This window comes from Gopherus evgoodei, chromosome 11 (genome assembly GCF_007399415.2).
Source record: "Gopherus evgoodei ecotype Sinaloan lineage chromosome 11, rGopEvg1_v1.p, whole genome shotgun sequence".
Classification (NCBI taxonomy): domain Eukaryota; kingdom Metazoa; phylum Chordata; order Testudines; family Testudinidae; genus Gopherus; species Gopherus evgoodei.
This window is the reverse complement of record NC_044332.1, coordinates 79,295,413-79,310,377: the sequence shown is the minus strand read 5'-3', so window position 1 is coordinate 79,310,377 and position 14,965 is coordinate 79,295,413. Positions and strand designations below refer to the sequence as shown.

At 63.0% G+C, this 14,965-nt stretch overlaps 1 protein-coding gene across 1 annotated transcript; it reads left to right on the top strand.

Moving 5' to 3' along the window:
* Window positions 1-2,022: 2,022 nt before the first annotated feature.
* Window positions 2,023-10,693, top strand: CRYBA2 (crystallin beta A2). Its single transcript, XM_030579369.1, has 5 exons — window positions 2,023-2,102; window positions 4,470-4,641; window positions 5,041-5,182; window positions 8,849-8,991; window positions 10,546-10,693. The coding sequence occupies exons 2-5, from the start codon at window positions 4,484-4,486 to the stop codon at window positions 10,691-10,693; spliced, it is 591 nt and encodes a 196-aa protein (XP_030435229.1). The 5' UTR covers window positions 2,023-2,102; window positions 4,470-4,483.
* Window positions 10,694-14,965: the final 4,272 nt, after the last annotated feature.

The window sequence follows — 14,965 nt, the reverse complement described above, 5'->3', positions numbered from 1 at the left end:
GCGGCATCGCTGCCCGGGGCGCTGGGGAGCGGGCGAGGCTGATCCTGCCCCCTGTGGGCAGAGTCGAGCACTCCCTGCCACTGCCTCTCCCCACCTCCATGCAATGCCCAGCCAGAGCCCCTGGCGTGGAAAGGCGCCAGGGTCCTTGTGCCCTGGCTGGCACTGGGCCCTGGCATTGCCTTCAGGACCCTTTGACTTTTTGCATCATTCCCTCCCGCCGGGCAGGAACACCCCCTGCTCCCAAGGGACGCCCTTCCCAGCCCCCCTCCAAGCCCTGCCAGGGGCTCCCAGGCTGGCAGGAGGGGAGATGGTCGAAGCACCCACAGCAAAGCCAGTGCCCTGCCTGTGGGGTCCCGCTCCCAGTCCTGGGCCTTTGCGGTTGCTCCCGTACCCGGCCGAGAGCGTGGCAGGGCCCCACCGACCCTCGTCCCCACAGTGAGGGACGTCCGGCTCCGGGGCCCCCAGGCTGCCCCCTGCATTAGAAAACACCCAGCAAAGCTGGTTCCCGGCCCCCCACGTCCCGGCCCTGCCCAGGCGCTGGGTGTCTGCGCCCGGGCGCAATCCCTGCCCTCCTGCGCCCTCCAGTGGGGCTTTGCGGGATGTCCGCTCGGTGGGACCAGGCCGAGCTGCCGGGGTCATGGCAGGAGCAGGGGGCAGCCGGCCAGTCTGGCTCCGGAGCTGGCCCCTGCCCCCCTGGGCTCGCAGAGCGCCCGTATCGCCCCCACAGGGTGGGGAAAGGGACTCGCCTAAGGTCCCACGGCAAGTCAGTGGCGGAACAGGGCAGGGAACCCAGGAGTCCTGCCTCCCAGCCAGGGGCGGCTCCATACACCAGCACACCAAGCACGTGCCTGGGGCGGCAAAATGCCCAGAGCTGCCCCTGCTCCCAGCCCCCCCGCCAACCACTCCCTCATCACCGACTAGGCTAGAACGGCTCTTTGGGGGCTGCTCCTGGTCTCCCAGGAGCCCGGGGGGATCCAGATGTTTCCTAGGGGCATTCCCAGACAGGCGTGCCCCGTCCCTGCCCCTTCCCCGGGGCACCTTTCACACCCCAGCCAGCCGCGGCAGCCGGCCGGTGGGAGAGGAGACAGGCTGGGGCCAGTTTGGGGCTGGGGCCGGGCCCCAGGACAGGAATTAAAGGCAAAGCTGCTCCCAGGTGGCTCCTTGTTTAACCCAAACGGTGCCTCCCCAGACAGGGCGGCCTTGGCCTCGCTGCAAAGCCCAGTGCCCCCCGGGGTGGGATGAGGGGCGCAGGGATGGGAACTGGGCACATGCATCACCCAGCAGCCCGGCCCCACCCAGGCAGTGAGAAAGGGAACCCCCGGAGGGGCCTGATTGGAGCAATGGGAGGGGGAATCCCCAGAAATCTGCTCTATTCCCCCCCTCCCCCGGGGCCAGCCCTGAACAGCATCCGCTGCTGGTCACAGACTAGAGCAGCATGTGGGGCTGCAGGTGGGGCACCGGGATGGGCTGATCCCCGGCCCAGTGCTGTGACCCACTGCCCCAGCCCAACACCACCGAGGTGGGAGACAGGCTGGGGAGAGGGTCTGACATGGGAGGTGGGTGGGCCAAGCCCCCCACCAGTAGCCCCAGGGCAGTGAGCCCTGGGCAGGGGGCCTGGCACAGCTTGGCATCAGTGACCCAAGGAAGGGAAGCATCTGCCCCAGCGTCCCCTGGCCTCCACCGTGGCTTTTCATCAAGTGACCCAGCAAGCAGCGCAGCTCCTGCCCTCCGTGACACCACTGTCCCCCCCCGGCTGACGTCCCACTTGGCCCCGGCTCTGCCCCTAATCCCCCCAGCGTGGGCGCATTGTGCTGTGGGAGAAAGGAAAGTGGAGCGTCAGGCGCTTCTCTATTGTGCCCCTGAGCTCCAGAGCGAGTGCAGCCCAGCACTTTCCATTGTGCGGCCCGGCGGCTGAGCCCCCCACAATGGCTGAGGGGACTGGACAAGCCGGCGCCTGGCCCCCCCGACCTCCCCCAGGCTCCCCCCGCTGACTCAGATCTGCCTGCTTGTGCATACACTGCACTGAGCCGCCGGCCTATAAGAGGCCCTGGGAAACCCGCAGCCCCGCAGTGCCACCCTCATCTTTGTGCCCTGCAGACCAAGTAAGTATCAGGCTATGAACCCCCGGGCCCCTGCAGCCACCCCCCTCGAGACTCTCTGAGGGCGCTTGGGGGGGGCAGTGCAGCTGGCAAGTTGGTATTTTGGGGGTGGATCCTGGTTTCAGGGACTTGCCCATGTTCTTGGCTCTCCCCTGCCTCCTTTCCCCCCCACACCCACACCCACTCCTGCCCCAGCACGGGATAAGGGAAGCTGGGGGGGGGGCAGAGCACTCCTACGAGGGCACATCTGCCATGCACCCCGATAACCCTGCCATGGAGTCACCCCATTGCTGCGTGAGCATCCCAGTGGATGCTGGGACCAGGAGCCTGCCCATGCCCTGCCTGCTGCCCTGCTTTTAGGGTTGGGGGGGCTCCTGTCGGGGGGTGGGCAGCCTGCAGCCACATCTCTGCAGCGTGTCCCCAGCTGCGCGGCCCAGCCAGAGCCCCCTCCTGCCTTTGTCCGGGGACATGGCTTGGGTGCAGCCGGGCTGCGGAAGGCAGGGGCAGCTCTAGCCATTTTGCCGCCCCAAGCACGATGGCATGCCGCGGGGGGTGCTCTGCCAGTCGCCGGTCCCGCGGCTCCGGGGGACATCCTGCAGGCGTGCCTGCGGATGCTCCACGAAAGCCGTGGGACCAGCGGACCCTCCACAGGCACGTTTGTGGGAGGTCCATCGGAGCCACTTGCTGCCCTCCTGGTGACCGGCGGAGCGCCCCCCGCGGCATGCCACCCCAAGCACGCACTTGGCATGCTGGGGCCTGGAGCCGCCCCTGGCAGCAGGAAGGATCCATGGGCCCAGGCCCTGGGGCAGAGGGGCACCAGGCTGCAGCAGGGCCTGGCTGGGGAAGGCTGAAGGCACGGCGGGCAGAAAGAGGAGCCCCTCTGGTCTGGGCTGAGGGCGTCTTTCCATGGGGGGGCCCCACAGCTTTATGGGACAGACGCTCAGCCCGTTGGGGGATCCAGGCACCATTTACTGAGCCATCGTCCACCCCCATCCATGGCGTTCTCTGGATCCAGCCATGGGCAGGATCCTCCCTGAGTGGGGCACAGGAGCCCCCTTGCTGGGCACTGACCCAGAGATGAGATGATCCTGCCCTGGCTCCAGGGCCGGCGCTACCATTTAGGCAGCCTAGGCAATTGCCTAGGGCGCCAGAAGAATTGGTGTGCTCCGTTTTGCTGGAGGGGGCGGCAGGAGGCTCTGGTGGAGCTGCCACAGTCGTGTGCGGACGGTTGGCTCCTCGTGCGGCTCCGGTCAACCACCCGCAGGCACGACTGCAGCAGCTCCACCAGAGCCGCAGGACCAGAGCGCTAGGCGGCGAAATTCCCGTCTGCCTAGGGCACTCAAACCCCTAGCGCCGGTCCTGCCTGGCACTGGGGCAGGAGGGGCCCCTGTGGGGCTGAGCCGTGGGGCTGCTCTGTCTTTCAGCCCCAGTGGCTGCACTGTCCCCTGCTTGATGGGGGGAAGGGCAGGGCTCACAGCAGGACCCCCCATACTGCCGGCCCCTGTGGGCAGTGGGATGGGGGGCCAGTGGGGCTGGGCCTGAGGTGATGAGGGCAGGGGAGGTCTCAGCTGCTGCCACACCTTTGCTGGAGTGAATTTCTCAGGAATTTTCCAGCCAGGGTCTGTCCTGTCCCCCCCCACCCCCACCCCCAGCTGGCAAGCGGGGCTGTTGCGCTCCCAGCTGTCCTGAGTGGGGCTGAGCACCCTGGGAAGAGATGGGAATGGGACAGGCAGGCGCAATGCAACCTGGCTCCAGCACAGCTCTGCTGGTGCCCCTCACTCCCGATGTGCAGCCCCCTGCTAGCCTCTAGGCTCAGCCCCCTAGCTCTACCAGTGCCCCTCACTCCCAACCCGCAGCCCCTGCTAGCCCAGCTCTGGGCTCTCCTACCCAGCTCTGCCAGTGCCCCTCACTCCCAAGCTGCAGCCCCTGCTAGCCCAGCCCTGGGCTCCCCCACCCAGCTCTGCCGGTGCCCCTCAATCCCGACCCGCAGCCCCTGCTAGCCCAGCTCTGGGCTCCCCTACCCAGCTCTGCCGGTGCCCTTCAATCCCGACCCGCAGCCCCTGCTAGCCCAGCCCTGAGCTCTCCTACCCAGCTCTGCCAGTGCCCCTCACTCTCGACCCGCAGCTCCCTGCTAGCCCAGCCCTGGGGTCCATGCCCCTAACTCCTCAGTCCCAGCACGTAGCTGCCCCAGCCCTCAGTGCTGCTATCCCCCCTCGGGGCAGAGGCAAACCACGGGGCCGGTTGAGCTGCAGGAACCCGATTCCCCTGTGGGCCCAGCTGAGAGTTGTGCCCTGCACTGGCTGGCGCCGTGTCGCTGCGGGGGGCCAGAGCGGAGGTCTCGTGTGGCTGAGGCGGGCTTTGTCTCTGCAGCTGGAGAGCTCCCAATGACCAGCCCACCCATGGAGGCCCTGGGCCCGTTCAAGCTCACGGTCTGGGAGGAGGAGAATTTCCAGGGCAAGCGCAGCGAGTTCCTGCTGGAGTGTCCCAGCATCATGGACAGCGGGTTCCGCAAGCTCCGCTCCATCAAAGTGGAGAACGGCCCGTAAGTGCCCAGACCCCAGCCCCATCCGCCCCAGGCCCTGTCAGCTTCTGTCCCTCACCGCCTCCTCCTGCGAGCCGCCGGGCAGGGGTCAGAGCACACGCCTGGGTCCTATCCCCAGCTCGGCCACGGACTCACTGGGTGACCTTGGCCCAGTTCCTTCCCTGCTCTGGGACTTGGTTTCTCCTGCTGTGAAATGGGCGCATGAGGGTGAGGGATGGGATCCCTCCCCCCAGGCAGTGCTGAGGGCAATGGGCAGCTGATCTGTCCAGGTGGGGGAAGCCCAGACTGGGCCCCTTGGCGGCCTGCCCTGCCCCCTCCTCCCAGGGACTCTGCTTTTGGGGGCACATTCCTGCAGATGTGCTGGTGCTGCTGACACTGTCCCCTCCCCCTCTCGCACAGCTGGGTGGGCTTCGAGTACCCAGAGTACCAGGGGCAGCAGTTCATCCTGGAGAAGGGCGACTATCCCTGCTGGGAGGCCTGGAGTGGAAACAGCGGCTACCGAACCGAGCACCTGCTCTCGTTCCGGCCCATCAAATGCGCCGTGAGTCGGATGCGCCTTCGAACACGCGAACACGCCCCCACCCCGGCTCGTCCCCATCTCTACCCACGTGCCCGGTACGCTGGCCCAGGGGCCATGGCACAGCAGGGCGCCTGGGGCCAAGGAGACAATGGGATGGCCCACGGAAATCTCGTATCATCTTCATGCCTGGGTGATGAGCAGGGATGGATAGACCGAGGGGGTGGCTGCGGAAAGATAGATAGATAGATAGATAGATAGAGGGGGTGGATGGGGATAGATAGAGGGGGTGGATGGGGATAGATAGATAGATAGATGGGGTGGCTGGGGATATAGAGATAGCTAGATAGCTATATAGAGGGGATGGATGGGGGTAGATAGATAGATAGAGGGAGTGGATCGGGATAGATGGATAGATAGATAAATAGATAGAGAGAGGTGGTGGCTGGGGATAGATAGATAGATAGAGAGGGTGGATGGGGATAGATGGATAGATAGATAGATAGAGGGGGTGGATGGGGATAGATAGAGGGGGTGGATGGGGATAGATGGATAGATAGATAGAGGGGGTGGCTGGGGATAGATAGATAGAGGGGGTGGCTGGGGATGGATAGATAGATAGAGGGGGTGTATGGGGATGGATAGATAGATAGAGGGGGTGGATGGGGATAGATGGATAGATAGATGGGGTGGCTGGGGATAGATAGATAGATAGAGGGGGTGGATGGGGATAGATAGATAGATAGATAGATAGATAGATAGAGGGGTGGATGGGGATAGATGGATAGATAGATAGAGGGGGTGACTGGGGATAGATAGATAGACAGAGGGGGTGGATGGGGATAGATGGATAGATAGATAGAGGGGGTGGATGGGGATAGATAGATAGAGGGGGTGGCTGGGGATAGATAGATAGATAGATAGATAGATAGAGGGGGTGGCTGGGGATAGATAGATAGAGGGGGTGGATGGGGATAGATAGATAGAGGGGGTGGCTGGGGATAGATAGATAGATAGATAGATAGAGGGGGTGGCTGGGGATAGATAGATAGATAGAGGGGGTGGCTGGGGATGGATAGATAGATAGAGGGGGTGGATGGGGATAGATGGATAGATAGATGGGGTGGCTGGGGATAGATAGATAGATAGAGGGGGTGGATGGGGATAGATAGATAGATAGATAGATAGATGATAGATAGATAGATAGATAGATAGATAGATAGATAGAGGGGGTGTATGGGGATGGATAGATAGATAGAGGGGGTGACTGGGGATAGATAGAAAGATAGAGGGGGTGGCTGGGGATAGATAGATAGACAGAGGGGGTGGCTGGGGATAGATAGATAGATAGAGGAGGTGGATAGGGATAGATAGATAGAGGGGGTGGCTGGGGATAGATAGATAGATAGATAGATAGATAGATAGATAGATAGAGGGGGTGTATGGGGATGGATAGATAGATAGATGGGGTGGCTGGGGATAGATAGATAGATAGATAGAGGGGGTGGATAGGGATAGATAGATAGAGGGGGTGGCTGGGGATAGATGGATAGATAGATAGAGGGGGTGTATGGTGATGGATAGATAGATAGAGGGGGTGGATGGGGATAGATGGATAGATAGATGGGGTGGCTGGGGATAGATAGATAGAAAGATAGAGGGGGTGGCTGGGGATAGATGGATAGATAGATAGAGGGGGTGGATGAGGATAGATAGATAGAGGGGGTGGCTGGGGATAGATGGATAGATAGAGGGGGTGGCTGGGGATAGATGGATAGATAGATAGATAGATAGATAGAGGGGGTGGCTGGGGATAGATGGATAGATAGATAGAGGGGGTGGCTGGGGATAGATGGATAGATAGATGGGGTGGCTGGGGATAGATGGATAGATAGAGGGGGTGGCTGGGGATAGATGGATAGATAGAGGGGGTGGCTGGGGATAGATGGATAGATAGATAGAGGGGGTGGCTGGGGATGGACAGACAGACAGACAGTCGTACCGTTGCCAGGTCACTGCCGTTACAGATCAGCAGTAGGCTGCTGAGGTTAAAACCCCTTCTCGGCTCTCTCTCACGAACTGATTTTGTGATTCTAAACACACGGGGCAGCCGGCAGCGCTCAGGGTTAACCTCCCCCACGTCCCCGACCCGGGAGCAGGTGAGGCTAGCGCAGGGGAACTGAAAAGCCGCTGTTTGGGCTGTGCCAGGCTACCCAGAGAAGGGGGGTGCTCGGTGGCAAAGGGGCAGCCTGGCATGCGGCACACTCCTGCCAGCTGGGGCCAGTGACACCGGGAAGGGACATTGCTGTGACCTCACCGGACATTCCCACCGAGGTCTCGGCTCTCCCCCCCTGCCAGGCTGCGGCCCTATCGCTCCATCTGCAGAGACGTGGGGGCTTTAAACCCTAGCACGTCCCCTGGCTCCAGCCCCGCCTCCCGCCCTGGCGTTTTAATAACCGCCAGGCAGATATGCTCAGGCTTTAATAAAGGGGCTGAGATAAGATCGCTGCTCACTGGCAGGGCTGCTCAGTGGGGAACAATGCGGACAGGGGAGCGGTGTGGGGGGGGGAGACAGCACCACGTCTAGTGCTGGGCTTGAGATTAACCCCTTGGTTCCCCACCAGTCTGCCAGCCTGGCTCTTGGTGCCCAGTGGGAAGACGCAGGCCATGGCTGTCCAGAGCATCTGCATCGTCCCTCTCTAGCAAAGACAGCTCAGGCCTCGAGAACCCCCGAGAGCCCAAGCAGGGATAGCAACTGGGCTGGCCCCGAGACCGCTGGGTGTTTGGCATCTTCGCTTGCCTGCCTCTGGCGCCCTGGCACGGGGGTACCAGTGCATCCCCCAGGCAGGCGTGGGCACCAGGGAGAGGCAAGCGCACAGGCATCCTCCGGAGTGAGACCAGGACCTAGGCTGACCAGACAGCAAATGTGCAAAATCAGGACGGGAGTAGGGGGTAATAGGAGCCTGTATAAGAAAACGACCCAAAAATCGAGACTGTCCCTATGAAATCGGGCCATCTGGTCACCCTACCGGGACCTGGCCAGCTCCAGCCCCCAGCTCCCTGGGTGGCTCTGGGGCAGGTGTCTCTGGGAGGGGAGAGGAATGGGGAGCAGGACATAGGGGCGGGTAGCTGGAGAGGTTTGCACGACTGACCTGGTGGTGAATGCACTGGGCTAGGACTTGAGGGAACCCTCCCCTGCCTCCCCTGGGTGTCTCAGCTTCGTCTGCCTTGTCCCTGTCACTGGGGCAGGGCCGGCTCGTGCTGGTCTGTGCAACGCCTGGCACCAGCGTGGGACCCTTTGTTGTTTCCCTGGCCTGGCCCAGCCCTTGGCACCGTGTGCCCTCGGCACTGGGAGCTGGGGGAGGGCGTCTCCAGCCAAGGCCGGTGATTTCAAGTTAAGGAGGCAGCTGAGAAAGAAAGACCAGGTGCTGTCAGGAGCATCGGCTCTCCCCTCCCCTCCCCAGAGCACCCCGCTGACTGAGCAGGGTGCGGCTGCCTTGCCACAGGCCTGGTGGGCCTGCAGCCCTGCCCCCGAATGGCAGGAGCCATAGGGAGAGCAGCGCTGCCAGGGGAGAGGGGCTGGGCGCGGAGCCCAGAGGGCACGAGGGAAGAGGGGCTGGAGAGGGGGGAGAGTGGGGAGCCCTGTCTGGCTTTGGGGGCCCCGTCCTGACCTGCCTCGTCCCCACACAGAACCACAGCGACAGCAAAGTCACCCTCTACGAGGCGGAGAACTTCCAGGGGCGGAAGTTTGAGCTGAGCGACGACTTCCCTTCGCTGCAGGCCATGGGCTGGGGCAGCAAAGAGGTGGCTTCTATCAAGGTGAACTTGGGAGCGTAAGTAGCCTCCAGCTGTGGGGTGCCCTGGGCTGAGTGATCCCGGGACAGTCACCTCACTGGGCCCGGCTGGTAGGGTGCTCAGCACCCCCAGCATCCACTGGGCTCACTGGCCATCCAGAGTGCACTGCGCCTGGCTGGATTGGGCACTAAACTTCATTGCAGTCCTTATGCACCATCCTGGGCCCTATGCACCACCCCAGTCCCTATGCACCATCCTGGGCCCTATGCACCACCCCAGTCCCTATGCACCATCCCGGGCCCTATGCACCATCCCGGGCCCTATGCACCACCCCAGTCCCTATGCACCATCCCGGGCCCTATGCACCACCCCAGTTCCTATGCCCCATCCTGGGCCCTATGCACCACCCCAGTCCCTATGCACCATCCCGGGCCCTATGCACCACCCCAGTCCCTATGCACCATCCCGGGCCCTATGCACCATCCCGGACCCTATGCACCATCCCGGGACCTATGCACCATCCCGGGCCCTATGCACCACCCCAGTCCCTATGCACCATCCTGGGACCTATGCACCATCCCAGGCCCTATGCACTAGGCTAGGCAGCAGCTCTGCAGAAAAGGACCTGGGGGTTACAGTGGACGAGAAGCTGGATAGGAGTCAGCAGTGTGCCCGCATTGCCAAGAAGGCTAACGTCATATTGGGCTGTATAAATAGGGGCATTGCCAGCAGATCGAGGGACGTGATCATTCCCCTCTATTTGACATTGGTGAGGCCTCAGCTGGAGTCCTATGTCCAGTTTTGGGCTCCACAGAGAAGGATGTGGAAAAATCAGAAAGAGTCCAGCGGAGGGCAACAAAAATGATTAGGGGGCTGGAGCACATGATTTATGAGGAGAGGCTGAGGGAACTGGGATTGTTTAGTCTGCAGAAGAGAAGAATGAGGGGGGATTTGATAGCTGCTTTCAACTACCTGAAGGGGGGTTCCAAAGAGGATGGATCTAGACTGTTCTCAGTGGTACCAAGTGACAGAACAAGGAGTAATGGTCTCAAGTTGCAGTGGGGGAGGTTTAGGTTGGATATTAGGAAACACTATTTCCCTAGGAGGGTGGTGAAGCACTGGAATGGGTTCCCTAGGGAGGTGGTGGAATCTCCTTCCTTAGAGGTGTTTAAGGTCAGGCTTGACAAAGCCCTGGCTGGGATAATTTAGTTGGGGTTGGTCCTGCTTTGAGCAGGGGGTTGGACTAGATCCCTCCTGAGGTCCCTTCCCACCCTGCTAGTCTGTGAGTCTATGATTCACTAGGCCCTACGCCCCATCCCGATCCCGGAGCTCGACTGGGAGGTTGCGGCTGAAACTTGCACTGCGAGTGGGGGAGAATGGGTGAGGGGCCAGGCATTTGGGGGATGAAGGGGCCCCGAATTCGAGGGAGGCTGAGAGAGGCTCAGAGGAGGGTGCATGTTTGTCAGCCCCAAAGGGAGGAAGTGGGAGACCCCATAAGGATGGGAAGAGCATCCCCCTTCTCCAGCCCTGAAGCGGGACCCCCGCCTGCTCAGGAGGGGCTGCCCCATGGCAATGCTTTGCCCCCCCTGCAGGTGGGTCGCGTACCAGTACCCAGGGTACCGGGGCTACCAGTACGTGCTGGAGCGGGACAGGCAGAATGGCGAGTTCCCAAAGTACACGGAGTTCAGCTCCCAGGCCCACACCAACCAGGTCCAGTCCATCCGCCGCATCCAGCACTGAGCCGGAGCCAGGCCCTGCACCTGCTAACGAATAAAGGCGTCTCGAACCAGGCTCGGCCGCTTGCGTCTCTGTCCGGGTGAAAGCTGGGCCGGGGCGCTGGGACGGGGAGGTGGGGGGCTGGGGAAACGGTGCCTCCACGGCCTCTTTCTGCCACTTCTCTGTCACTGGGACAAAACACCAACCGCTCTGGGCCGTTCCGGGGGGAACCCCCAACGCTGAGCCCCCTGAGAGAGCGCGCAAAGCACCGGCAAACCCTCGGGCTCATGGCTGGGTGGATGAAGAGGCCGATGGGCAGGGAATGGTGCAAATGAAAAGGGAGCTCCCCCATTGCCCCCCAGGTCTCTGCAGGAGCTGGGCTCGTAGCCCAGACGGGGGTGGGCATCTGGAGAAAGTGACATTGAGGAGTGGGCAGAGGTCAGACGGGGCCATTCCATCATCTGGTCCTACTCTTTTCCTCTCCCACACAGGGATGCCAACAGGGGTTGGCACCAAAAGAGCCTTGGAGGCCCCCTGCTGCCCCTGCCCCAGGGCAGAGCCAGACCCTCCCTCCCTGCCCAGTGCGGCACAGCTGGGTGTGAGTGTGCAGGACTGAGTGTGCACCGGAGCACTGGCTTTGTACGCGCACTCAGGCCGCTGCACACACATGGGTGTGCACGCACTGCTCAGTGACACTGGGGCACCGGAAGTCTCTGCGAGCTGACAGGGTGGTGCTGCATCAGCTGCACACCGGGTAGCCGGGGGGATCACCGGGTCTGCAGCCCCCTCGGAGGCATTGAACACACAAGCTCAGTTCTCCCCTCCCAGATCAATGGGGTGGGGGTCACCTGCCGGGACCAATTTGCCTCCATCCCACGCACACCTCCTGGCCTTTCTGATTGCAAATTAGTGCAACTCAGTGGCCACTTAGCCCCACTGGGTTACCATCGGGCACCCTGCTGTGAGCTTCACAACAGCTGGGACAGATCCCCCCTCTCCAGAAAGCACCTGCTCCAAAGGAGAATCCCCTTCGCTGTTAGCAGTATAGAGTCCAACACATGGTGGAGCAGTTGGCGTGCAGACAGCAGAGGGCAGTGTGCTCTCGCTCACACACACAGGGACTGCCCAGATCATTTCATCCCTAATGTGAAAAGCCACGCGGGGACAAGGCGAGAGTCCAGTACTGGCTACCCCACAGAAAGGGCTCAAGCCTGGGGCCCGTGTCCGGGTCCTGGCAGGGGCAGAAGGAAAGTGCTGACGTAGGAGTGTGGCCGCTGGGGCGGGGCGGATCTGATCCCAGCACGTGTCTGAGCCTGTCACAATCCTCCTGCTTGGCCGCCCGGGGCTGCTGCAATCACCCGTCGAGGGGGACGGAGAGCCCGGGATACGGGGGCGCTGCAGCCAGGGAGGAGGCCGGTGCTGGATGAGTGGAGAATGTGCGGTGAGGGGGGGTGGGAGCCTGAGCCAGGGCAGCTGCAGCAAGCAGCTGGGTACAGAATTGGATGGGGAGGTGCAGGGCCAGCGGACGGGGGTGGGGTGTGTGGGGGTGAGGCAGGGTCAGCAGAAGGGGGTTGAGGGGGTGAGGCAGGGCCAGCGGATGGGGGTGGGGTGTGTGTGGGGGGGTGGGGTGTGTGTGTGTGGGTGAGGCAAGGCCAGCAGAAGGGGGTTGGGGGGGGTGAGGCAGGGCCAGCGGATGGGGGTGGGGTGTGTGTGTAGGGGGGTGAGGCAGGGCCAGCGGATGGGGGTGGGGTGTGTGTGGGGGTGAGGCAGGGTCAGCAGAAGGGGGGTTCGGGGGTGAGGCAGGGCCAGCGGACGGGGGTGGGGTGTGTGGGGGGGTGAGGCAGGGTCAGCAGAAGAGGGTTGAGGGGGTGAGGCAGGGCCAGCGGACGGGGGTGGGGTGTGTGTGGGGTGAGGCAGGGTCAGCAGATGGGGGTGGGGGGGGTGAGGCAGGGCCAGCGGATGGGGGTGAGATGTGTGTGTGGGAGTGAGGCAGGGCCAACAGAAGGAGGATTGGGGGGTGAGGCAGGCCAGCGGATGGGGGTGGGGTGTGTGTGTAGGGGGGTGAGGCAGGGCCAGCGGATGGGAGTGGGGTGTGTGTGTGTGGGTGAGGCAAGGCCAGCAGAAGGGGGTTGGGGGGGTGAGGCAGGGCCAGCGGATGGGGGTGGGGTGTGTGTTTAGGGGGGTGAGGCAGGGCCAGCGGATGGGAGTGGGGTGTGTGTGTTTAGGGGGGTGAGGCAGGGCCAGTGGATGGGGGTGGGGTGTGTGTGTGGGGGGCGTGAGGCAGGGTCAGCGGATGGGGGTGGGGGAGTGAGGCAGGGCCAGCGGATACGGGTGGGGGATGTGTGTGTGGGGGTGAGGCAGGGCCAACAGAAGGAGGGTTGGGGGGGTGAGGCAGGACCAGCAGATGGCGGTGGGGTGTGTAGGGGGGGTGAGGCAGGGCCAGCGGATGGGGTGTGGGGGGGGGTCAGGCAGGGCTGGCAGAAGGGGGGCTTGGTGGGGTGAGGCAGGGCTAGCGGATGGGGATGGAGTGTGTGTGGGGGGGTGGGGTACGTGGGGGGAGTGAGGCAGGGGTAGCAGGGTTGGGGGGGTGAGGCAGGGGTAGCAGGGTTCGGGGGGTGAGGCAGGGCCAGCGGATGGGGGTGGGGTGTGTGTGTGTGGGGTGAGACAGGGCCAGCAGAAGGGGGGATTGCAGGGGTGAAGCAGGGCCAACAGAAGGAGGGTTGGGGAGGCGAGGCAGGGCCAGAGGATGGGGGTGGTGTGTGTGTGTGTGTGTGGGTAAGGCAGGGCCAGCGGATGGGGGTGTGTGGGGGTGTGTGGCAGGGCTGGCAGAAGGGGGGTTTGGGGGGTGAGGCAGGGCCAGCGGATGGGGGTGGGGTGTGTGTGTGGGGGTGGGGTGCATGGGGGGAGTGAGGCAGGGGTAGCAGAAGGGGGGTTCGGGGGGTGAGGCAGGGCTAGCGGATGGGGGTGGGGTGTGTGTGGGGGGGTGAGGCAGGGCCAGCAGAAGGGGGGGGTTGCGGGGGTGAGGCAGGGCCAGCAGAAGGACGGTTGGGGGGGTGAGGCAGGGCCAGCGGATGGGGGTGGGGTGTGTGTGTGGGGAGGGTGAGGCAGAGCCAGAGGATGGGCGTGGGGTGTGGGGTGTGTGTGTGGGGGGGTGAGGTGTGTGGCGGGAGTGAGGCAGGGGTGGCAGAAGAGGGGTTGGAGGGGTGAGGCAGGACCAGCGGATGGGGGTGGGGCGTGCATGGGGGGGTGAGGCAGGGGTGGCAGAAGAGGGGTTGGAGGGGTGAGGCAGGACCAGCGGATGGGGGTGGGGAGTGCATGGGGGGGTGAGGCAGGGGTAGCAGGGAGCAGAGTTTCTTTGCACACCTGGGGTGGGCAGGGGCGGCTACACACCAGCCACTGGGACCAATTCCAAGTGTTCAGAAATCGCCAGCCAGGGCCCCTAGTCCATGAAACTGCCTTAAAAACCAGGAGATTTCACAGAGGAGCCAGTGGGTTGTGTTTGTTGATTTGCTTTCGAGTCTGCGGGGGGGCAGGTTTCCAGGCTTTTTGCCGCAGCCCAGAGGGTGAGGAACTTCCTTTTCTTTCCATGGAAGCCGAGAGTTTCCCAAAGTCCCATGACTCCGGCAGCTGGGGCTTGAAGAAAAAACAGAGATGGGGAACAGTACAAACAGCGCTGGGACTGGTGCCCTTAAGGACACCGGTCACAGACAGACCCCACCCCACCCCGGTGACCCCAGTCCCACCTCCTGTGGCTTCAACACCCGCTGGTTCAGAGGCAGAAAACTGTGAGGCCAGGGGAATGGAGGGGGCAGCACCTGCGGGTGGGGGTGAATGAGAACCCTGGGCTCTATCACAAACGTCCCGCAGCTCCCGCCTGCCCTTGGCACCATCAGCCATGGCCCAGGGGACGGGGCTAGGTGGGACATGAGGGGGCAGAAGTCCCAGGTGGGCTGGGGGGTGGGGGTGGGGGAATAATCCTAACAGAAGCAGTATATGGTCAAGTGAACTACAGTGGGGGGCAGTTAGGGGTGATCTGTGCGGGAAGTTAGGGGTGAGTTGTGGGGCAGTTAGTGAGTTGTGGGGCAGTTAGGGGTGATCCATGGGGGCAGCTAGGGGTGAGTTGTGAGGGGCAGTTGGGATCAGTTGTGGGGCAGTTAGGGGTGATCCATGGGGGCAGCTAGGGGTGAGTTGTGAGGGGCAGTTGGGATCAGTTGTGGGGCAGTTGAGGTGATCCATGGGGGCAGTTAGGGGTGAGTTGTGGGGCAGTTGGGGGTGAGTTATGGAGCAGTTGGGGTG

What these genes read in the sequence shown, in the direction of transcription:
- CRYBA2 (XM_030579369.1), top strand. Translation starts at nt 4,484, where the DNA reads ATGACCAGCCCACCCATGGAGGCCCTGGGCCCGTTCAAGCTCACGGTC. An exon ending in TCCGGCCCATCAAATGCGCC is followed by an intron (nt 5,183 to 8,848) that starts GTGAGTCGGATG and finishes GTCCCCACACAG; the next exon opens with AACCACAGCGACAGCAAAGT. An exon ending in ATCAAGGTGAACTTGGGAGC is followed by an intron (nt 8,992 to 10,545) that starts GTAAGTAGCCTC and finishes CCCCCCCTGCAG; the next exon opens with GTGGGTCGCGTACCAGTACC.